The 23,924-nt window shown below is 53.0% G+C and overlaps 2 protein-coding genes across 2 annotated transcripts; one reads left to right on the plus strand and one right to left on the minus strand.

The window, feature by feature from the left end:
* The first annotated feature begins 3,046 nt into the window (after positions 1-3,046).
* LOC105815084 (keratin, type II cuticular Hb6-like) lies at positions 3,047-10,701 on the plus strand. The gene is given in 7 exon segments (XM_012650227.1): positions 3,047-3,317; positions 3,320-3,468; positions 6,271-6,479; positions 7,874-7,934; positions 8,976-9,071; positions 9,741-9,782; positions 10,477-10,701. Coding segments are annotated over 7 exon segments (1,053 nt in total).
* Positions 10,702-17,664: 6,963 nt separating this feature from the next.
* Positions 17,665-23,428, minus strand: LOC105817376 (keratin, type II cuticular Hb5). The gene is made up of 9 exons (XM_012653057.1): positions 23,009-23,428; positions 21,689-21,897; positions 21,049-21,109; positions 20,813-20,908; positions 20,053-20,217; positions 19,679-19,804; positions 19,051-19,271; positions 18,292-18,323; positions 17,665-17,858 (listed from the first exon to the last, which is right to left on the minus strand). The coding sequence occupies exons 1-9, from the start codon at positions 23,426-23,428 to the stop codon at positions 17,665-17,667; spliced, it is 1,524 nt and encodes a 507-aa protein (XP_012508511.1).
* Positions 23,429-23,924: the final 496 nt, after the last annotated feature.

A 23,924-nucleotide genomic window follows, 5' to 3' on the forward strand; every position in this document is an offset into this window, starting at 1 on the left:
GTTGCAGAGACAAGTTTAACCCACAAGAGAGAGTGGAGGCAGACTGGGCTCCTCCTTTTCTCTTGCATTCCAGTCTGTCAAGAAATCCAATTAGCTCTTTCCTCAAATTCTATCCACAGCTGAGCACCTCTCAAACCCTCCAGGGCTTCTCCTACCCTGCTCCCTGGCAGGACCTCCACCACCTCCCAGGATTGCCGCGAGGCCCTCCTGAGCCTTCTCGCTCCCTTCACCGTCGCCTCGCCTACAGTCTGTTTTCTAGGCAGCCATCAGAGTGACCAAGAAAACACGGCAGGTCACGTCAGGCCTCTGACCAAAACCCTCCAAAGCTCACACTGCGCTCTGCCCAGGCGCAGAGCTTGTCACCATGGCACGCTGGCCCTCCGTGGTCCATGTGGAGGCCCTGCCTCCCTGCGTCTCCCTGAACGCGCTCACACTCTGAATCCTGCCTCACTCTCGCTGTGCAAACCACACCGACCTCCTCGCTCCCGGTGGGAACACACAGCTCTGTTCCCACCCTGGGCCTTTACACTGGCCCTTTCCTCGCTCTGCATGGCTCGTCCCCTTACCTCCTCAAAACCTTTGCCCAAATGTGGTCCACTCATGAAGCCTACTGCAAACACCTTAGCAAAATTGTACCCACTCTTTCTCCCAGCCCTCCTGATTCCCCTTATCCTGTTTCTTTCTGATTTTCTAGCACTTTTTACCATCAAATATATGATGTATTAAGTTTATCATTCATCTCTCCCACTGGAATGTAAACCCACGAAAGTAGGCATCTTTGTCTGTTTTCTTCACTGGGATATTCCAAGCTCATGGAAGGATGCCTGACATGTAGTAGGTGCTCAGTAAATACTAGCTGACTGAAAGAAAGGTAAAAAATAGAGACTAGCATGAGACAATCCCTCGCACCCCAGAGCATCGTTTTGAATTCCGGTTTCTATTTTGCTTCTCTGGTTTAGTGTGCTCACCACGCGGGAGCCTCTAGCTTTGGACTCAACTCTTTTCCACACCGGTTAGAGTTAGCGCAGGGGTTGTGTTTCCACAGCTAGCAAGCAGCAGTGCAGCCATGTGGCCACAGGAACAGAGGGCTGGACTAAGTCGTTTCCTTACAGTATCGGATTTATAGGGTGTCTCCCTGGGCCTCCTCTGCTGTCTTGGTCACCCTTGGAGCTCTGTCCTGCAGATGCAGAAGCAGGGCCCACATCTCACACTGGCGCTCCCTTGGGCTGGGCTGGATCCTCCCTGTGGATCCATCCCTACATGCTGCTCATAGCATGTGATTCTGTTCCCATGTCTTCCTCCTGTGAGGAATGTGTGTATGTGTGTGTGTGTATATGTGTGTGCATGCAGGTGCGATAGATAGAGACACACACACACCAGGAACACCCCCTCCCATCTCTCCTGTTATGTTTGGCTCTTTTCTTGTGCCCCTTCCCCCAGCCTTTTCTCCAAGAGGGAGTTCTGGAAGATTATTATTCTTTTTTTTAATTTTTTTAAATTTCAGCATATTACAGGGGTACAAATGTTTAGGTTACATATATTGCCTTTGCCCCACCCAAGTCAGAGCTTCAAGCAAGTCCATCCCCCAGACGGTGCGCACTGCACCCATTAGGTGTATATATACCCATCCCTTCTGCCCTTCTCCCATCCGCCCGACACCCGATGAATGTTATTACTATATGTGCACTTAAGTGTTGATCAGTTAATACCAATTTGATGGTGAGTACATGTGGTGCTTATTTGTTATTCTTGTCTTCATACACAGAAGGTCCTACTCAAGGGCTCGTGGCGGAGTGCAGTTTGGCACGATCACAGTCAGGGCTGCCGCTGGCGCTTTAGCATGGAGGCAGGTGCTTTCCCATTGGGTCCCATTGCCATCCTGTCTTCCTGGGCATGGCACAGAAAGGTCCTGTGAGATGGGTGGGAGTCAGGGTGAGCAGCTCCAGCCAGGGGCCTTGGCATGGTGGAGCAGCTCACGCGCTGGGTAATGTCTCCAGGAAGCAGGTTTGTGTCATGGCTCTGCCGGGTGACTCTGCAACCCACCTCTGCTCTCCCCCCAGATCATACCACCCTCTAGCACTTGGCTTTAGTCCTGCCTCCTCTGTGACCCTCCAGCCAGCTGTGAGTGTCCCTCCTCAGAAGGCCGAGAGCTAGCCATGTGTGCCTTTTACGCAGTAAATCATCTTTCCCTCTCTTGCTATGGCTCTTTCCTGCCTCAGGTCTCCCCAGTGAGGTCCAGGCTCCTCCCAGGCAACCTGGCCACCTCACCCTATTTCCCTCGACATGTAGATTAGGGCCTGTTCTGGGGGGACCTCAGCACTTGCCTGCCTAGTGAAGGAAACTCCTCCAGGCTGCTCCCGACACCTACTGGACGTGGCACAGAGTGGAGGCTCCATTGGTCCTTGTGGACCAGATGGAGGAGCTCTCCAGATACCGGCCACTCACTCCTGCGTCCAGTCTGTTCAATTCAACCAGCGCTTCCTGAGGACCTCGTGTGCTAGTTGCCAGGGGGATGCAAGGGTGAATAGACAGGACTCCTGCTCTCAGGGGCAACACAAATTCGGTGACTATGCTATGGAGCTCTGGGTTGAGTTAAGGGGAGGCACAGGGCAGGTTTGCACTCTGCCTGGAAGGGGTGGGCCGGTGGGACCTTCATGGGACTTAGGACCTTTGTTTGGAGTGTCAAGAATGTGCTGGCCCAAGCCTCAGCTTACCCAGATGAGATAACAATCCCTGGTCCACTCACAGGTTTGGAGGGGAATTAGGGGCTTGATAGATGTGAGGTCGGGGAGGCAGGGGCAGGTGCACCGTGATGCAGGGCGACGTGCCTATTAAAAGAGACAGGTCTCAGCTTTCCTCTCAGTCTGCCTAGTGGGAGATTCCCACGCCCATAAATGGCATCAATAACTTTCCCCTGCCTTTTAAGTTGTTGGCAGGCCTGTGTTCTGCCCAGTGAAAGGCAGGAGCAATAACAGGTCTCCTGCGTGTCACCGTGTCATCCTTCCACCTGCTCCACGTTCCTGAGACCGTCCTGCAGAGCAGAGGCATGGCGAGCCGTTCCTACTGCTTCAGCTCCAGCTGCCGGGTCAGGAACTTCAGCTCCTGCTCCGTCGTCACGCCCAAGCCTGGGGCTTGCAGCTGCAGCAGTGCCATGGCTCATTGTGGGGGCAGTCCTGGGGGGCTGGGCTACAGGTGCCTCGGAGGCTTTGGCAGCGGGAGCCTGTGTGCAGTGGGGTCCCCCCACATTGTGGTGAGTTGTGCACGGCCCCTACACAGCGGACCCAGCTTTGGCTATTGGGCAGGGGGCCTTTGCAGGCCCAGCCCCCCTGTATCATGACTGTGACAGTCGACGAGACCCTCCTCATGCCCCTCAACCTGGAGATCGACTCCAACGCGCAGTGCGTCAAGCACGAGGGGAAGGAGCAGATCAAGTGCCTCAACAGCAAGTTCACTGCCTTCATCGACAAGGTGGGTCTGTGTGATGTTCCCTCGGGGGCTGTGGCATAGGAAACAGTAAGGGACTTGGAACTTGATGACGGGTTGGGTTCAGCTTCTCCTGCTACTGACTAGCACGTGGCCTTGAGAATGTGGCTGAATCAGGGCCTTGGTTTTCAAATGTTGCCATGAGGGTCAACCGCTATGACGGATGTGAACCACCAGACAGAAGCTGCTGCTCACATGCCCAGCTGGAGCTGAGCGTGGTCTGTGGCCCACCTTCTGGATCTCAGCCATCACACAGCAGGAGGGTGTGGGTGGGGCGGGCAGCTCTGCCTACGCTGGTGTCTGACCTGCTTAGAGGAGATGCTGCCACCCCTGGATGGAGGGGGAGCCAGGATGAAGAGGGGCCAGAGGCTCCTGTCCTGCTCCTTCTTGGTGGGGACATCACAGGAAGGCTGAAATCCTCAGGACTCCTGCCCAAGGCACCTTCCAGCCCCCAACACTCGTACAGATTAAAGGCAGCGAGTTGAGAAACTTAGGGGATGGCTCATGGAATCGCATATTTCTGATGTTGCAGTTTCTGAGTCCTCCTGGTTAAGTATATAGCTCTGGTTTCCTTGACCTAATCATGCACATCTGAGAGCTCACTGGGGGAGTACAGCAACTGAAGCCCAAGGGAGGAAAGGCTCATCTTCCAGGGCTGAATGCTGTGTGCGTATACGTCCAGGGACTGTGTAAGAAGGCACACACCAGGGTGATGGTCTCAGACCAACACCACCATCAGAAATGGGCTTATCTGTGCACAAAGGTGCTGGACATCCACTCTTACTTAACATACTGCCAGCTGTCCAGACCACTGTCCCCTTCCACTGACACAAAGAAGCTGACTGTAGAGTTATGCAGGTTGTTCGCTGCACAAGGACACCCACCAAGAGTGGGGTAGGTTAAAATCCAGCCCATGCTTTGCTTGCTGGGCTGTGTGCCCTGTCAGGGGGCTGCATCTGCCTGGAGAGAGCATCTTTTTCTAGTTTGCTCCAAAGCACAGTGAGGGCCACGAGTGTGCAGACACAAAGGGATCTTTGCACAGGCCCTTTTGGGCATCACCATGGATGCTGCTCTCTCTGTTGAGATGCATCAGTGCTGGGACTGGGGAGAAGGATTCACACCAGGCTGGCTTTCCCCTCCCCTGGGGTTGCTGACGGCCACCCACTCCCCTCCAGCATCCTTCCTGCAGGCTCCAGACTGCACTGAGCTCCAGGCTGCAGCCTGCATTGGTGTGGTGGCTTTAGTCCTGCCGAGCAGCAAGCCAGAGGGCTGCCCCATAACCTGGGTCCATGTGCTGCTTTTTGGACAATCAGGGTTTTGGTGCCTTTTGTCACAAGCACAGACAGTTGAGCGTTCTTTATACCAGGCATGTACTCCCTGGAGGTTAGGGCTTGAGAGGATACCACCTACTTTAGGGCTGGTAACTGGAAACATTGATGGTAGCCTGGCAGGTTGTGAGAATGAAGCCAATTGGAGAGGCGTGTGCACCTAGAGGGCGCATGCCTTCGCACAGCGGGAGGATGGGGGTGGGGTGGGCAGCTCTGCTTAGGCTGGTGTCTGACCTCCCTTAGAGGAGATGCTGCCGCCCGGCATGGTGGGGGAGCCAGGACAAAAGGGGGCTGATATTGCCAGAGCTTCCAGCTTGTCAAGAAGGTCAGAGAGATCCAGCTTCTTGCCTGAGATCATTCAATTATTAAATGTTGGCAACTAACCAGATCTTTATATAACAGTGTGCAGGACAAATAAAACATACCTGTGGCCTGATAGGGCTTGGGGGCTGCCAGTGTACCATTGCTGATGTACTCCTCCTGCCTCAGTTTACAGTGAGATGCGGAGAAAATGAGGCAAAGTGGCCTGGTTGGTGGCAAAGTTAGGAACAAGTTCTGATTCCTGCTCTGAAGTCCCCTTCTTGGGCTCTAGTGCCCCCAGATCAGAGTGAGGGAGAATCATTGTGGGCTCATTTTTAAACTGCTGCCATACAAACGCAGCAGCTTAAAACAACAAAAATTTATTATCTCATGAGGCTGACATCAAGGGCTGCATTTCTTTCTGGAGGTCCTAGAGGACCATCTGTTTCCAGGGACAGGAAGGCTTTGGCAGAATCGAGTTCCTTGTGGGTGCAGGACTGAGGTCCCTGTTCCCTTGCTGGCCGGCTGCCGGGGGTTGTACTCAAGTTTGTAGAGGCCACCCACATGCCTTGGCTTGTGGCCCCCTCTTCTTCCATCGTCAAAGCCAATAATAGTGGACCGAGTCCTTCTCATGTTTCAAATCTCTTTTCTGCCTCCTTCTTCTGAGCACCTCTCTCACTCTTCTGCCTGCCTCTTCCACTTTGAAGGGCCCGTGGGTCTACCTTGAGCCCACCTGGATAATCCAGGATAATCTCCCAATCTTCAGGTCCATAACCTTAATTCCATCTGCAAGATCCCTTTTGTTATGTAATACAACACATCCCAAGTTCCAGGGACTGGAGCATGGACATATTTGGGGGGGTCATTATTTGCCCTACCACATACAGTCTGAAATATTTCTGTAGGATCAAATGTTATTTCATACCATGCAGAATAAACAAATGGCTGCAGATTGTGTGCTCTTTCTGGGAGATGGGGATGGGTGGGGAATATTTGTGACCTGCACTTTCAGACTTTGTCAATGATTTGGCTTCTTGGGGAAGATCAGAGGCTGCTGCAGGGCAGGGGGCATCCCCAAGGGCAGAGACAGAGCTCTGGGGGACCAGGAACCCCCGTACCAGGCTTCCCCCGAGTCTCTTTTCTCCTTCCTGAATGGCAGGTGCGCTTCCTGGAGCAGCAGAACAAGCTGCTGGAGACCAAGTGGCAGTTCTGCCAGAACCCCGAGTGCTGCGAGAGCAACGTGGAGCTGCTGTTCAACGGCTACATCGAGACGCTGCGACAGGAGGCAGAGTGCGTGGAGGCCGATAGTGGGAGGCCGGCCTCGGAGATCAACCATGTGCAGGAAGTGCTGGAGGGCTACAAGAAGAGGTGAGCATGACAGGGCTGGAGTGGCTCTAGGGAGAGGAGTAGGTCTTAGCTGAGGCCACACAATTCCCCCAGAGGTGAAGACGGCCAAAGGTCAGGGTCCTCTCAACCAGCTACCAGATGGTTCTGCTTTATCTGTTTGTCTCAGCTCCCAGCTCTTGCAGCCCCATTCTAGTACTGTGGAAAGATCTGGAGAGCAGAAAAGCTCCAAGTCTGGAAGGGATGAGACACACATCCCGGGAACAGACTGACACAGAGATGAAGAGAGAGGAACAAATGAGACAGGAGGACCAAGACCAACAGGGCTGGAGAGCAGGACCCCGGAGCAGTCAGCGCTTGGATGGGTGGAAAGGGAAAGGCCCTGGACAGGTATCTTGAAAATGAGCTGGCTGATGCCACTCAAAGTATCTGATGAACTTGGATTATTCCTTATTTACTCTGCAGATAAAGCATCAGACTTTTGTTCTGCAGGGCTCCACATTCAAATGTCCATGTCGATCTTTTGTTTTAGCCTGAGTTGCTTAGTTTGGCCATTACCTATTCTAATCTCCTTGGGTCACTGTTAACTTGCCCCTTTTTACTTTGTAAATATGGACAGGGTGAATAGAGATTTTGACATTAATCGATCCTTGTAATTCCAACCCTCCCGGGTATTCTTGAAACATCCGATTTTCCTATCCAGATGGACTTGGCAGTGGGTCTTCACTTCCCTTGGGAGTGAAGCAAAAGCAGACACAGTTCTCAGTGTGCAGGGATAAAGGGCTGTGCCCACTCTGGGGGTGTGAGGGTGGTAATGATAGAGCTGAGAGTTTATTGCAGCCCAAATTACCCTGTAATTAACAAGTTGTAAAAACCGTGCTCTGGGAACTCCGGTCTTTGTTGGGGCAGAACTGCTCCAGGGACAAGGTCTCACTGGCAAGAAGGATGGGGCTAGGCTGGTCCAGGAGGGTTGGAGAAATGCCCCTGAACAGTGGGTTGCTCCCAGGAATTCAAGTCCTTGGATATTGGGGCAGAATAGAACTTCATAGGGAATGGCTTCATAGAGCTTTAAGTGTTGTACAATTCTATAGTTGAAAGGCTTCCTTGGAACATCTCTCTGTCTTTTACTCATCCCACAAATATTGACTGAATGCCCCACTGCTCACCAGATGACTTAACCAAAGATGCAGAGAGAGTAAATGACTTGCCTCATGTTTTGGAGTGACTTCAGTTCAAGTTCAGTGTCCTTTTGATGCGTTCTTTGGCTGGGAAACAGAAGCCCGGAGAGATGAAGCTTCTTCTCCAAAGGCACACAGAAAGTAAGGGGAACACCAGGGAGTTTTGCAGACCTGGGCTCTGGCTGTCAGCCCAGGGCCCTCAGTCCCGGGGTCCTTTCCACCTGGGTTGTCTCTCCTCAGGTATGAAGAAGAGCTGGCTCTCAGGGCCACGACAGAGAATGACTTCGTGATGCTGAAGAAGGTAAGTGACTCTTCCCACATAGGGAGAGTTAAATTTTGGACCAGACACTCTGATACTGGGTGCCTGTCATGTTCCCATCAGTCCAGTTGGTGGTAGCAAGGCACTCAAGTCCCCTGGCAGATGAAGGTGGGTGGATTGGCTGCAAGGCCATCTTGGCCCCGACGTGGGAACCCAGACTGTGCTGATGTAGCTTTGTAAAAAGAAAACATCATGCTGCTGCTTGGTGTTTTGTAAACTACCTGGTTGGCCGAAATGTTCACTTTTACATCTGTTTTGCTCTCATGTGGACAATGCCTCCTCCCATCATGCCCACTGGGGGTTGGTTCTTAGCTTGCTAATGATTTATGAGTGTGGCCATCATTCAGTGCAATTGGAGATGAGGGGAAAGAAAAAAACAACAGAGGAAAAAAATTGCTAATGATTTCCCTTCGGTTTCAAATTGGTGGGTACAAGTGCATGGGAATGTTCTTTAACAAACAATGTGCTTCCCAGCCACCGTATTTGTGAGTAACCACAGCCTTGAGAGAGGGCTGGTAACAGATCTGCCAATAGAAGCTGACTTTGGTCTCAGGCAGGAGACCAGCTGTCTGGGTGGTTGGGTGCTGCCTGACCTGGGCTCGGAGGACGACCTGTGGAGAGGCTCTGTTGACTGCCACCTGTTCATGCTCTGTGGGTCATTCCACTGAGAGGCAGCAGCCTGCTGTTCTGGGCTGTGCCTTCTTCGGCAAGGTCCTCAGTTCTGGAGGGGTCAGAATTCTCTCTACTTCCTGTCTCCAAGGGTGTCTCATGACATTTATGCGATGGGAGGTAATGTCAGTGGCAGAGAACAAAGGCCTTATCCCTCCCTGGGGGGCCCTGAAGGTGAAGATGAGAAGTCCAGGTTAGACTTATAAGTGCAGGGTGGCTGGGCAGGGGTGGGCCCGAGGCAGCAAGGTGGGCCAGGAGATGGCCTCAGGGCCCGCTGTGGGGTGTGAAGAGTCTCAAGGGCACAGAAGGGGAGACAGAGCCCACTCCCCATCGTCTCCCGTCTGTCTGCACCAGGACGTAGACTGTGCCTATCTGCACAAGGCGGACCTGGAGGCCAACATGGAGGCACTGAGGGAGGAGACTGTCTTCCCGTGGTCTCTCTACCAGGAGGTAAATCTCTCCCCATCTCTGGAGGGGCAAGTCAGGGAAGTAGGTGGAGGAGGGTCTTCTCCCGGTGTGGCCTGTCCTGGTTCCTGGGTTCCAGGGAAAGCCATGCATTCGTTATTCTCCTAGGGCCTGGACATCTTTCCTTCTGTGACCAGAGGGGATTTTTCTCTTGTTCAGGCCTCCTTTCAATGGAAGTGGGTGATGTTCTTCCTTTAAGATTATTTGAAAGAATGTGATTAATTGCCCATCTACACAGCACAACATGAAATGGAGATTTGACAATTACTTTATTAATTCAGGTAGTGTAAAAACCTAAGTGGATAATCCAGGACTCTAACTGTGACCACTATCTGGATGATTTGATTATAAAGATCTGTCCAGCTGATCTGGACAGTTCAGAGCCCAGAGTGGAGAGATGGGTGGTTTGTCTGCATACACTGTTTCCCTGGATCCAGGCATTAGTGGAATTCCCCCTTACTCATTTCCCGGAGGCCATAGGCCTAATCCCGGCCTTTTCCTCTTAAAGCTACAGTTTTAAAATTTTCCTGACTTGCTGATAGTTTTCTAATTTCTTTCCCGAGGTTTCAGAGTTGGGACTGTTTTTTGAATTACCTAGGGAGAGGGATTAGAGCGGGATTTGGAACTGAGGGCACTGGTTGATGTCCCCTGCAGGAAATTCGCCTCCTTCAGTCACAAATCTCTGATACCGCGGTGGTGGGTGACAGCCTGGGTGACAGAGCAAGACCCTGTCTCAATTAAAAAAAAAAAAAGTAAAATTAGAGAAGTTGTCCCCATAACAATTCTGCTCTTGCTCATTTGCATTCTGACATGCTTTCTTAAGTGGGGCAAAAGGGAAGGGCTGTAACTGGTGTGTTAGGAGTTGTCGCAAATGGGAACTTCTTTAAGGGCCAAAGAATGAGACTCTATACATACAGTAGCCTCTGAAAACCTGGGCTTGGCACTAATTAATTGGGTAGCCTAGGGCAAGGCACAGCCTCTGTGAGTCTCAATTTCTTCATCTGCATAGTGGGAATAATAATGCTTGTTCTGACAAGCTCAGAACAACTTTGAAGGTCAAATTAGATAACATCTGCGAAAGTGCCTTGTAAACTAACAACGGTATACAAATATATGGTAATATCACTAATTATTATTAGTCCTATTCCAGTGCTAACACTTCCTCCCTCAAGTGAATTCTACAATAAAGTGGTATAAAAATGAAGGAAAAAAGCTCCAAGTGAGCTATTATTTCCCTGCCTACTTAATTTTCCATTGATGTATTTCATTTAAATAGTAGAAATTTCAAAAGTTGACCATTGTGAATAAAGGCGAAATAGGATGACCAAGACCACTGGGAACTGACCAGGGTCCCCGCAGCCTGTACCCTTTCCAAACTCATTCCCCACAGCGCTGTAAGCTGGAGGCGGCTGTGACCCAGTCTGAGCAGCAGGGCGAGGTGGCCCTCAAGGATGCCCGCTGCAAGCTGGCTGAGCTGGAGGCCGCCCTGCAGAAGGCCAAGCAGGACATGGCCTGCCTGCTCAAGGAGTACCAGGAGGTGATGAACTCCAAGCTGGGCCTGGACGAGGAGATCGCGGCTTACTGCAAACTGCTGGAGGGCAAGGAGAGCTGGTGAGGACGGGGAATCCGGGGTCCCTTCACATCCCCACTCAGGCTGGTCTATAATCTTCCAGGTAGAGAACTGGGAAAGACTCTAGATATCATGGAGTCCAACCATGTCCTCATTTACAGACAAGGAAACAGATCCAGAGGGGAAGGGGCTTGCCCAGGAGCACAGCCAGTTAGTGGCTAAGCTGAAGTGACGCCCACCTCCTGCCTGGCCACCAGTGCTCTTCTCCCTCCTGCTCTGTCCCTTGGGCTGGAACCTACAGCTCATTCTCAGGCAACTGCTTTACTCTGTGGTCAGCCTCAGGGGGCTCTTAAAGTTGAAATCATTCAGAAAATTAGTTAAAGGCCATTTGATTTGGGATACACAAAGGATCCTGTCAACCTAGATAGGCTGGTGATCAGGACCAGGGGATAGACCACAGGTTCTTGCCTTGCAGCAGAGGACAGGGGCAGACATAAATCAATCCTCCAGGGGGCTGGGGTTAGTGGCCAGGGAGGCTGTTGGGAGGCTTCTCAGAGGAGGAGGCAGAAGAGCTGAGGGCGTGGGAAAGAGATAGGACACTTCAAGCTGTGCTGACAGTTTGAGCCAGGAATTGGGGGCAGTGAAGTCAGCCTGGGAGGCACCATGTGGATTTACACCTGGGCTGGTGCATGGCCTCTGGCCTTGAGGTGCCACATCACTGGAGCTCCTCCTGGCTCCCACCAGAGGGGCAGGCCAGGCAGGGGAGTAGAGCATAGCAATGAAGAGCAGAGACCACAGGTAAGTCACCTGGGTTCAAATCCCAGCCCTGCCACTTACTAGCTATGTGACCTCTTCATACCTCAGGGTCCTCAACTGTAAAACCAAGATGATCATAAAACCCACCTCTTGAAACTGTTGCAGGATTAAATGAGTTTTAATGGGACATAGTACACACCAGTAGAAGCAGGGTATTATCATAATGAGAATATCTCTCGCCAAGGTGGCCAGGCAGAGCTATACTCGCAGAGAGGCCCCTCATTATTGAGGTTGGCTTTAGAAATCCGCCACGAAGATGCACCCCGGGCAGCCGGGCCCTGCTGCTGGATCTACCCCATGCTGGACCAAAGCAGGTGAACCTTTCTGTCAGTTTCCTCAGGGCTACAGGTGAAGCCACCAGAGCTTCCTTTCGACCAGTAAGTCCCCAACCCACTCACTAGCATTCAATAAGGCACTTGGCATTTGCACTGTGACACTTATGTTCATATGATAATACTAATTAGTTAATAACTCAGTCAAATAATTATTGGTGCACTGTCCCCAACACGTGATTTTCAAAGGCAGTTTAGTGAATTGCGTTGTATGCATTGTGGCCATTGACCTTTTAATAGACAGCCTCCTCTCGGCGTTTCACAGGTTTAGTTTAATTACACATGTAATGCTCATTGCAGCAAATGCAGAAAATAGGAAAACAAAAGCAGCCACAGTCACTCAACTCAGAGACAGTTGCTGCCAGCATTGTGAATTAACAGGCACCATAGTGGGCATTGGCTGGAATCTTCCGGAAGGGCACAGTCCTAAGGCTGTGGCAAAGTCAGAGTAAAGTGCCAGGAAAGCGAGCCAGATGCATACATCCCCATCCAAAAGATGAAGAGTAAAGAAGTGTTCTGAGCTGGGCAGAATGAATCGGAGGAGAGCTTTCCTGGGAAGACAGGCTTGAAGCTGGGAGTTTAAAAAGGGGAAACGTAGAACAGAAAGTGCAGGTACGTGAGAGAGAGGAGGGAGCATTTATGCAAAACCAACTCTAGTGGTATAAATAGCTCACCATCAATGAGATGTCTATAATGTTGATAGCAAACACTTACATTGGATTTACTTACTACGTGCTGGTCTCTATTTTACACGTAGAACTCAGTCATACCTTACAGCAATCCTATTAGGCGGGTATTATCTTCTCCATTTTATGCTGGGAAAATTGAGGCACAGAAAGTTTAAGTGACTTGCCCGAGGTTACCCAGCTAATAAGTGGCACAGCCAGATTTGAGTCCAGGCAACCTGGCCTGAGAGCCCAGTTTCTTAACCACCATTACCCTCCAGCCTCCCTCTGTATTTAATGAAATCAGTTGGATGTCTGGGATAGTATTTAAAATCATAGGATAAAAATGTGTTAGTTTGTGCTTAAGCCAAGGAGTTCAAGGATGAAGTGTGCTATGATCATACCTGTGAATATGTGCTGCACTCCAGCCTGGGCAGCACAGTGAGACCCCCACCCTATTTCTCAAAAAAAAAAAAAAAGAGTCAGTTCGAGTGATAAGCAAACTTTTCCTGCTCAGAGGTGTCCATCTAGCTAGACAGTAGTGGCTCCCATCACCTCTTTGGCTTTGCTGGCATTTCCAGCAGAGGGACAAGGAAGATGCCCCTCATCTTACTTCCAGCCGAGTTTATACTGGCGGTTGTTTGGAATTTTATTGCATTTTCATGCTTCCTGTACAGCTCCTTTCTTTTGATGTGCTTCATTAAATATTGATGGCCAAAGGCTGTTTCTTAGTAACCAAGTTAATGCTGCCTCCTTCATTGTTTTCCCCACCCACCCACAGCCCTGACGTTTGGTGCTTCTCAAGATGCAGTCCAGGGACCACCACCTGCGTCAGGGCCCCGTGGGTAGTTGGTAAATGCGCAGATCCTGGGTTCCATACGGAACCACTGGATCAGGAGTTCTAGGGATGAGCCCAGGAATCTATTTTAACAAGCTCCCAGTGATTCCTGTAAGAACTAAAATTAGAGGACCACGGGTTTGTGTGGGCAGAGGGAAGAGGGGGCCAGGCAATTCTGGCCGGGGTGGTGACTTTCCCTGTGCTTCCCACAGGGTCACATTAGCCCCTTTGCGCTTCTCCTTTGTCTTTGCTGAAAGGTCAGAGCCACAGACTGGGCCATGTGCACACCGGGGCGGGGTGGGGCAAAGGTACAGGAGGGGAGAAGAAGGGGATCTGTATTTATTAAGCGCCTGCTAAGTGTCTGGGGCACATTGTACATGTATTTCATTCATTTCTCCCAGCAACAGTATTATTATCCTCATTTTAGAGATAAAGAAATTAAGGCTCAAAGAAGTAACTTTACTAAGGTGACACAGCTTGTCCACAATTCAAAGTCAGGTCTAGGGAATGTCAGTGTGCATAAGCTTTTCCCACCGCATTGCTCTAACCGTCCCTTAGGCTTAACATTCTGGCTGCTAGAACCTCCTGGAGTTCTGCCTGGTGCAGCTTTACCAGTTGTCCGACACTTCAGACATAAGAGATGGAAGGTGACTTGGCCTCCTGGAAGCATTTGTAGAAACATCTCTCGGTAGCCTCTGCTCCCCAAGAACTCGGACAGATCTTATCATGGGGCGGTTAATACGGGCCTCTTGTATGGAATCCAGAACTGAAACCCAGACCTCTGGTTGGAGGGTGTTTGCTGGGGTGGCCCGGACAGAGGCGGTGGATCGGTGAACTCTGTCTCTGGCCTATTCCTGCACTGACAGTCTGGGGAAGACCTACCTAGGCAAGCCTGTTCAAAGTCCCCTCTGATGCAGGCTGTCCCGCCCTGGATGTGATGAACGGGGGACACAGGTTTCTGGTGCTTAACTCTCTTTCATTTGATATACAGGAAGACCTCTACTTCTCTCACTTTATTTTATTTGGAATGCTTTAAAAAAAAGATTTTAAAAAAGGCCTGACTGGATAGAAGATATTTTGCCACAAGAATACATATGTATTCTCAAGACAAAAAAAAGCCTCTAAAATTTTTTTTTTTAATTTAAAAAAATTTTTTCCTCACTCCCCCACACGCCCTAAAATTTCCGTTTTTTCGTTTCTTCTGCTCGCTCACAGCCACCAGCCACCAGGTGCCCCTCTCCACAGCCCTGCAGACTGTCGCGGCGTCCCGGGGCTGGGGGCGGGGCCTGGGCAAGGAGGGCCAAGCCCCCCGCCGGGACCCACCAAGGACCGGCGACCCCCGAAAGTCTTTAAACTGCCACACTCAGACGCGCTAGGTACCTGGACAGCTGGGGGCAGACGGGGAGGGGGCTGGCAATCCCACCTCTACCCGCCTCCCGGGCCACCGGGCGTTAAGACCGCAGCGCTACTTGCAGGTGACAGGGCTATCCCGGCGCCACCAACAACCCGCAAGCACCCTACCCCTCAACGGCAGGAGAGCAGTGCGCCCAGCTTTCCCTCCGCGCTCCTCCCTGCACCCTCTCACCAGGGAGGGTGGGGCTCACGGCGCTCCCGGGCAGAGGGCAAAGCCCCACAAGGCTCCCTCCCGGGCGTTTCAAAGAGACGGTGGGTGGCGGGGCGGATCTGGGCGGACTGCAGACAACTGGGGACCATCGCAGGTGGTGCAGGAGGCGGGAACCCTTCGAGAGCCAGAGCTTCCAGGCCCCGCAGACCGGATCCCAGGGCTCTGCCAGGGCACCGCCTGATTTTCTCTGATGAAGGTGTTAGTTTGTGATGTTTCAAAGGAGACGGGCGCCCAGGAAAGAGACCCGACCACTCCCATCGGCCCACTTTATTGTGTGGGCGCTTGCTCTTCTGGCTTTTCTTTGATCTCTCAATTGCACTTGACTTCTTTAAAATTTGTCTTTCTAATAAAACTTGAATCTTTAGTTACCCTTGTATTGTACGTTTGGCCTGCTGTGAGAAAGAGATCATTCATCAGGAGAGAGCTGCAGGAGCCCAGGACCCTCCCAACCACAAGAGCACAATCCGGACTCCTGCGGTGGGTCTCCAGGAGGGCTGGGGGAAAGGTTTGTGTCCTCATAAGCCAAAGGCTCCTTTGGTTGGCTGGTCTTTGCACACAAAGCATGGAAATGTATTAAAAAGCTGATTAACATCTCCCAGATTCTGTCTGTTTAATTTTTCAATGTGTGATGTTATTATTTTTTGGGCATCATCAGATTTGGTATTTTAGTTTTGCTTGGCCCAGACCCATGGTAACGTCAAGTTGTCTTCCCCAAGCAGATTCCCTTCAGCATCCTAGAACCACAGGAGGTGGCAGGGCTGCGAAGGGGTCAATCCCCTCATGTCACAGACCCCAGACTGATGCCCAAAGCATGGAAACCACTTCTTGCCCAGGGTCTCACGGAGACCTGGTGGTCTTGGCAGAATTGGGGCTCAAATTTTCATCTCCTGATTTTTCAGCCCCCGAGATTTAACTTTTCCTGTGGATGAATGATGTCCCCTAAACTGAACACTGACCTGCTCAGATTGTGACCATGCCCTCAAGGCCCAGATTGCTGGGAGAATGGAGGGGTGCAAGCGGGAGGCTTGGAGGAGGTCGGTGGGCCTCAGCCAGCAAACCTCAAACAGAGACAGCCCGAGTGCTCAGCAGCCGCAGCCTGCAGTGGGGCACGATGCTTGGATGGATGCTTGGGGTACGAAGTGAGGCCTGGTCAACATGCACAGAGCTTCTCTTCTCCTCTCAGGGAAAGAGGCCGGATGGGGCAGAAGAGGGCTGGTGGGCAGACACCTGCTTGACAGCAGTGATAGCTAATCCGTGCTCCTAACGGAGAGGTGGAGCTCAGTCCCAGGGGGCTGGCTATCCGTACCTGCTGCTGTACCAGCTGCCTGAGTTCATCCAACGTATCCCAGGCCTGGCATACCCTGGAGCCCCATCCTGGGACTTAGTGGAGGGTCAGAACCAGGAGGAGATACTTCTTGTCCTCAAGGAACTTCCAGCTTGTTCCAGGCTCCAGACACACCCATTGACTTCTCTGGCAGAACCAGAGATCCTCAGGGTTCTAGACACTGTGTGGTGTGGGAGGGGTGTGTGGGGGGGACTTGCCTCTTTGGGGTAGGGTGCCTATCTTATCAGCGCTGGGTAGAGGGGTTGGACAGGGCTGAGGAGGAGGGAGAAGGAGCCTGCATCTGGCATAAAAAGCCCACACGTGTGCTGGGAAGTGACTGGAGCCAGGTGGGAAGGGGTGAGAGCAGTGAATTTGGGATGGGGTCCTGGCTGCCGGCAGGGCTTAGGGTGGGGTCACAAGTAGGGAGCTGGGACTGTGGTCCAGGGCTATGGGGACTGAGGAATCGGGCTGTGGAAGTGGACAGGAAGAGGCGGTGACACTGGTGGGTGACCAGGGAAACACTGCATGGGGCTGGACTAGGATTAGTCGCCTGGAGATGGGGCAAGAAGGGAGTGGAGACACTGGGGTCCACAAGATCACATACACTTGCATGGCAGCAGCATTTATTGAAACACAGATTGACACAGCTCAGAAGGCAAGGCACCCACAGACAGTCATAACCAGAGAGGGACCCAGGAAGTGGCCTAACTTTCCATCCCACCAGCTCTGCATTGGACAGTCCCCTCCCACAGGCAGCAGGGGAAGTCTGGAGCAACTGTGGAGTCTTTGAAATGTATACAGGTGCACTGGACAGCAGGACCTGCCCAAAGTGCCCCAACCAGAGGGCTGGAGGCGAAAGCATCCCAACAACAACAGGCCTCTTGACTGGGAGGTCACACGAGGAGTGTGGCTGGAACGGTCAACCCAGAAGGCAGTCAGTGAAAGAGACAAGCAGAGCTCAGGCAGGATGAACGGGCAAGTGCTTGCCGTGGGCACCGTCCTTCCCAGCAGGGAGGGGCCTGCGGGGAGGGTCTTGCTCTGTTCCATTCTCAGGTTGTGGGAGGTTAGGATCATGCCTCAACCCAGGGGAAGGTCAAGCTCCCATGTTGTCAAGCCACTCTAGGTGACTATTCATGTCCCAGAGAGCTTGGAGAATAATACAAATAATACAAATTGGCCACAGGTTTTGGAGCCAGGTTAGAGTTAAGCGAAGGGGTGGGAATGACTCTAAACTGAAGCCACCAGGAAAACTAGGACACAGCTCCCCAAAATGAGAAGGTGGAGGATAGCGTCCTGAGGGTCTTTCACTCTGCAGGAACATGTGGAAGATTCTGGAAGCAAGCACACGTTTTGCATTCACACACCATTCAGTGCTCGGCTGCCACAGGTGGGGCAGGCTCTGTACTCTACTAGGCGAAGCGGACGGACCGGCTGCTTCCGCAGCTGAAGCTGGAGGAGCGGGGCTGACAGGGCACACAGGAGTCGGGGGCTGTCACTGTGATGCTACTCCCCGTGGCTGGGGGGCCAGAGGTGATCTGGCGCCCTGGGGTGGTGCTGTAGGTGAGGCCCCCACAGGAGACTCCGCCACGAGAGCTGCTGACACCTGTGGGGAGAGGTGACACAGAGGGGTGAGGGCTCGCTGTGATCGCGCCTGCCCCGTGACAGGCCCCAGAGGGCAGCGGCATTGCAGGAGCTGCCTGCTCTTCAAGGGGTCCAGTGGTCGACAACGCAGACCCTGTCCCTCAGCTGCACATCCCATCTGGGGACCTGGAGCAAGAAGGAACCGAGGACCCCTGGACCCAGAAGAGCAAAACTGCCAGGCCCTGGCATGGCCTTGGCTCTCGGTTGCCACCAGTAAAGGGCACTGAGCTCTGTTTTCTCTAACTCCCTTCGTGGTCCCCAAGGAGGGGCCAGGAGAGGGAGAAAGGCCCTCTCTTACTTGGGGGAACATTTGAGGCTCAGTGGCTTAGACCAAAGAGTTCAGCTTTGCCTGTCAACAAAGCCATTTTTCTAGGGGATTTCGGGCAGATACTCACAGACATTGACGGAGCCCACACCTTCACACAGCCTGGGGAGAGAAAACTCTGTTAGCTGCAGACACGGAGCTGGATTCCTTGAGACTGATAGTTGGGGGCAGAAAGGGTCTTCCTGTGGACAGTCTATCCCCTGAGAGGCAGGAAGGGCTTCCCCGGTCTGTACTAAATGCTCACTTCTTTCTTTCATGGTTCTCTAACCATGGGGACAAGCCCTTCTGATTCTCAGCAGCACTGGGTGAGACTGTGACCTTCACCTGCTGCCCCCGATCTGAGTACCATAGCCCACCCTGGGTAGTGCCAACCAAGCTCTCAGGAAGGAGCATCAAGTCAGATGCAGCAGAGTGCGGAAGGGCTTTGCGGAAGGCGAGAGGTGAACACGTGCAGAGGTGCACCCCCATTGTATTGCACAGGCCTGCGGCGGGGCAGGAAGCTGGTCTGCAAGAATGCCTTTGGGGGCACATGACTTGGGAGCAGAGATCAGCTCTTCTGCTTATTAACTGAGTAGCCATGAGAAAGGCATTGAACTCTGAGCCTATTTCTTTATGTTTGGGTGGGAAAAATGATACCGATCTCATTGGATTATGAGGATTATAAAATGAGCACTTAGCACGGGTCTAGCATATAACAAGCATTCGATAAGTTGTTATTATTATTGAAGCTTGACCTGTCAGAGTCATCGCTCACACTGGCTCAAGGAAATCCACTCTGAGGACCAGGACCTCCACCCTGGAAACCCTACAAGGTCCTGCTTAGCCTCACCTGTGCTCCTCGCCCTCCAGCAGGCGCCTGTAGGTGGCGATCTCGATGTCCAGGCCCAGCTTGGAGTTCATCACCTCCTGGTACTCCTTGAGCAGGCAGGCCATGTCCTGCTTGGCCTTCTGCAGGGCGGCCTCCAGCTCAGCCAGCTTGCAGCGGGCGTCATTGAGGGCAGCCTCACCCTGCTGCTCAGTCTCGGCCACGGCAGCCTCCAGCTTGGCACGCTGTTGGGTGAGGATGTGAGGGCAAGGATGAGAGACAGCAGGCACAGCTTGGCTCACCCAAACTGATGACAGCAAGAGGAGGGTCCTGGAGAGAAGGTTGGGCCTAGGGCTAGGTTGTTAACATCGCTGTGAACGTGAGGGAGGAGGTGGTGGGCTTTCTCCATCTCCACTTGATGGTGGTCTACAGGGTGTCCCAGGAAGGGGCTAGATCCTCCTTGGCAGGTCAGTGATGTGGCTCATCCAGCCTGAGTGCTGTGAGATATGCTAGAGCCCCTGCTTTCACTCTGGGTCCCTGCTCCCTCACACTCTGAGGGCTGACTAGGGCCACGCCAGCGTCCTCCTGAGGGGAAAGAGCCTGGTGCCGCAAACTGCCTGTGCTGGGTATTTGAGTCTTCCCTGGACCCTACCTGGCACTTGGCATTCTCAATTTCAGCCGTCAGCCTCTGGACCATGCGGTTCAGCTCGTTGATCTCCTCCTTGGTGCGGCGCAGGGTCTCCCCATGTCTGATCACCGTGGCCTTCATCTCCTCGCACTGGGGGAAGCAGAGATGCTCATGAGGATAAGGATGGGACATGTCGTCCATTCAGGACACCAGGCATGATTGTGCAGACTGTGCAGTGCTCATGCCAATCCTACCCTGCCACCCCAAACTCACAGAGGCAGCCCTTCTCTTACCACGCTTAGGGATCAGAATCCCCAGACTAGAGAAGCCTTTTCTAATAGACACCTCGCTTCTCTCCCACTGCCGAGTCTAGGAGGCAGGTGCCCTGTGCCACTCACCTTGCTGCGGTACCAGGATTCGGCCTCGGCCCGGCTGCGGCTGGCGACATCATCATACTGAGCCTTGATCTCAGCGACAACGCAGTCCATATTCAGGTCCCGACTGTTGTCCATTTTGACAATGACTGAGGTGTCTGAGATGTGGGCTTGAAGAACACGGATCTCCTATGGGGCCAACAGCCAGTACGTTTGGTTCTGGTGCCTGATCTGGGCCATGTGCTCCACCCCTTGGGTCCACTCCCTGGAGGGGGCACTGGTTGTGAATGTTACACGACTCCTGATCTCACCACCTTCATTGACACGCAGGCTTATTACAAAACAACAAAGTGGGACATCTGGGAACAGCTTCTGACTTAATAAATGGGAAAACGGGGGCCCAGAGCCAGAGTCCCGGCCGTGGAGCTGGGGTTGGATGCCAAGACGAGCAATTAGTCCACTAATTAAGACCACTCCCTGACCCCCACCCCACATGCACACTTTGCAGCTCATCTCTACGCTGACATACAGACAGCTCCTAGGCAGGCACACCCCAACACACAGAGGACACAGTTACAGAGCCGCCCAAGCACTCAGACACCCACGCTCCTCACACATGAATGTGAATGTGGCCTCTGTACCGTGGGCCTCTTGCATGTGCGTGCAGGTGCTTTTCACGCTTCCATCACACGCTGGCAAACACGTGCACACACACTACCCTTGCCCCGCTCCCCTGGTCTCCACACCTCCCCTCCACCTGCCCTGGCTGGCAGGTGCCCCTCACCTCTTCGTACAGGCGCCGCAGGAAGCTGGACTCCTCCACCAGGGCCTCCACATTGGCCTCCAGGTCTGATTTCCGCAGATAGGCGCAGTCCACATCCTGGTGGTGGAACCAAGAGGAGGAGTACATGTGGGAAGAGGCCAAAGAAAGGCTCTTCTGGTCAGCATGGGGACTGTGCCCCAGGTTGGAGTTGGCACACTTGGGTCCCCTTCTCCCTGCCCCGCAACCAGCCTCCTCACCTTCTTTAGAACCACGAACTCGTTCTCTGCTGTGGCTCTCAGGGCCACCTCCTCTTCATACCTGGGTGTGGGAGAGAGAAGGGCTGGAGCTGAGAAATGGCACCTTGAATACCAGCCCAGCTCCCGGGCAAGTTCTTACAGGGGTCTAAAGGGAATGAACCCCTCCGGACGTCATCTTGGCCTCTCCTTGGTCTATTTTGTGTATTATTCATGGGCTAGCCCTTGTTCTAGCCTGGTTTTGTTCCACCTCAGTCCTTCTGCTTCTGGGATGAAATCAGGAATACACACTCCATCCCCCAAGTCTAAAATCATCTGTACATCCTAGGTCCCAGGAGAGCTGGTCCCCTGGGCAGGGAGGACACAGAGCCCTGTCATAAAGGTAAGCTGTGCAGGGTAGGGGACACAGAGAGTGGTAGAACTCCACTGGCTTTCCCTTCCTCACTGCCCTGGAAGCCAGTCCTAAGACTCAAAGGGCCGAACTCTTAGAGGAGGAGCCAGGAATCTGAAGAAACCTGGGTCCCCCGGACACCCCCTCTAGGTCCCAGGCAGCCTATTGAAGGAATCTGAAAGATGCTACCACAAGAGACTGTGGGCAGAGCGTCCAGCATTCCCTGGGAGCTCCCCGTGGCACCACACTCACTTCTTCTTGTAGCCCTCCAGCACCTCCTGCACGTGGTTGAGCTCCGAGGCCAGCCTCCCACTGTCGGCCTCCACGCACTCGGCCTCCCGCCTCAGCGTCTCGATGTAGCCACTGAACAGGGGCTCTAGGTTGCTCTCGCAGCACTGGCGGTTCTGGTAGAACTGCCACTTGGTCTCCAGCAGCTTGTTCTGCTGCTCCAGGAAGCGCACCTGCCATTCGGGTGGAGGAAAGAGACTCATGGGGAAGCCTGGTGTCGGGGAGGCTCCTGGTCCCCGGAGCTGTCTGCCCTTGGGAGCTGACTGAATGGGCTGGAGCCGTGGAGTGGAGTGTCGGGGGCTCAGAGGGCCCCATTCCCAGGCCCCCAGGGAGGCAGTTGTGGGTGTAAAGAAAAGCCATCCCGCTCAAAGCCGAAGGTCTGATTCAAGTCCTAGTCTTGCCACTTTAAGTGGGCAAGTTGTTTAACCTCTCGGTGCTCAGTTTTCTAATTTCTAAATTGAAAATAATAGTGTCTACCTTAGAGTTGTTGTGAAGATTGAACAAGTTAATATATGTAAAGTGCTTAGAGCGGTCCCCGACACAGAGTAAGTGCTCGGTCAATTTAACTATTATTATAATTACCAGTTGTCCTTCATTTATTCATTTATGCAACAAACACTTACTGAATATTCACTAGGTGGTGCCAGGGCCTGTGCTGAGAGACACGTTTGTCTATGTCTACATCATCCATCTATAAATTTTATTCAATTTTCACAGCCCCATGGGGAGGTAGATATTACTCCATATTACAATGGGAAAACTGAGACCCCAAGGTGTAAAATGACCAGCTCGTGGTAGGTGATGGAGTCAGACTCAGCATCCTCGAGTCCTGCCCCCCGCCCTGCCTGCCCAGCACAGTGTGTCTGAGCAGCTCGTCCAAATGCTCTCAGCTCCAGTCTGTTATCTGAAAAATCTACCCTGCTGGATCATTCTGAGGATTAATTAAGATCACCAAAAAGAAACAGGAAGGTCACCCGCTCTGTCCCCAGAACCCTGATCCCAGGCCCCAGAGCCTGTTCCTTCTGCTCTGCCAGAGCGAGGCCTGCAGACATGGGCACGTGCACACACACACATGCACATTGGACCACAGGCTCAATTTCTAGACCACATCCGGACCTCATTAAATGTTGCTGGAATTAAATGATGAAAACCGATCCTTCTGCCTGTATGGGTCTGCATTTCTTTTCCTCTGCTGCCTCAAACCTGCCTCCCCAACAGATTGGGACCGTCCAGTGGAAGGGGGAGGGCTGAGGTCTTCTCCGGACCAGCACGGGCCTCACTGACCTTGTCGATGAAGGCGGCAAATTTACTGTTGAGGCACTTGATCTGCTCCTTCTCTTCGTGCTTGACGCACTGCGCATTGGGGTCGATCTCCAGGTTGAGGGGCGTGAGGAGGCTCTCGTTGACCGACACGGTGGTGATGCAGGGGGCGCTGGGCCCGCACACGCCCCCGGAGCGGTAGCCGAAGCTGCGTCCGCAGGAGCCGGCGCGGAAGCCCCCGACAGCCACACGGGGTCCGCAGGGGCCCAGGTTACAGAGGCTGCGGCTGCCGAAGCCCGTCAGCCCCCGGTAGCAGGACACCCCTCGGTAGGGGGCGGCGCTGATGCAGCAGCGGTTGCCAGTTTTGGGGGCCACGGCCGAGCAGGAGCTGAAGTTCCTGGTGACCCCACATCCCGAGCTGATCCTGTAGGAGCGGCACGACATCGTGCAGGTGTGAGCAGAGTCTGAGAGGCTGAGCGGAGCTGTGGGCTGCGGAGTGCGAGGCTCGGGATCCTTCTGGTCTCTCTGATCCTCCCTGCTCCTTTTATTGGTGGGGAGAGCTGGGGTTGGCTGCATAAAAGGAGTGAAAATTCATTTTATGTTGTTTAATTGGCTTGGGGAGTTTGCCAGCAACTCCCCAGGACTCGTCTTAAAGGTGAACTCAGCAGCGACTGTGGGGCTCTGTAAAAGTATTGAAGATGTTATTAGGGACACTGCGTTTGCACTTTTCATCTTCAAAGCTCGTTTACATGCATTAAGTAATTACTTTTCTCACAGTCTCTCTGTGAGATGGCCTCAGCCCACACTTGGAGACAGATTTGAGCTCCACAACAGTCTGGGGGGTGGCTTGGTTCGGGATACAGGAAGGGGCCATTGTCTCAAGGGAGAAGTTCTACGGTCGCAGGTGAGGTGAGACCTGAGGCCGTCATTATCCCTGTCT

The sequence above is a fragment of the Propithecus coquereli genome, unplaced genomic scaffold (assembly GCF_000956105.1).
Source record: "Propithecus coquereli isolate 6110/MARCELLA unplaced genomic scaffold, Pcoq_1.0 Scaffold111, whole genome shotgun sequence".
Lineage (NCBI taxonomy): Eukaryota > Metazoa > Chordata > Mammalia > Primates > Indriidae > Propithecus > Propithecus coquereli.

Bases quoted from the DNA above. Each gene is read 5' to 3' on its own strand.
- LOC105817376 (XM_012653057.1), bottom strand. From the start codon at position 23,428: ATGTCGTGCCGCTCCTACAGGATCAGCTCGGGATGTGGGGTCACCAGG. The intron at 21,898-23,008 runs GTCAGTGAGGCC...CCCGAATGGCAG, and splicing joins TTGCCGCCTTCATCGACAAG to GTGCGCTTCCTGGAGCAGCA. The intron at 21,110-21,688 runs GTGAGTGTGGTG...TCCCACACCCAG, and splicing joins CTGGAGGGCTACAAGAAGAA to GTATGAAGAGGAGGTGGCCC.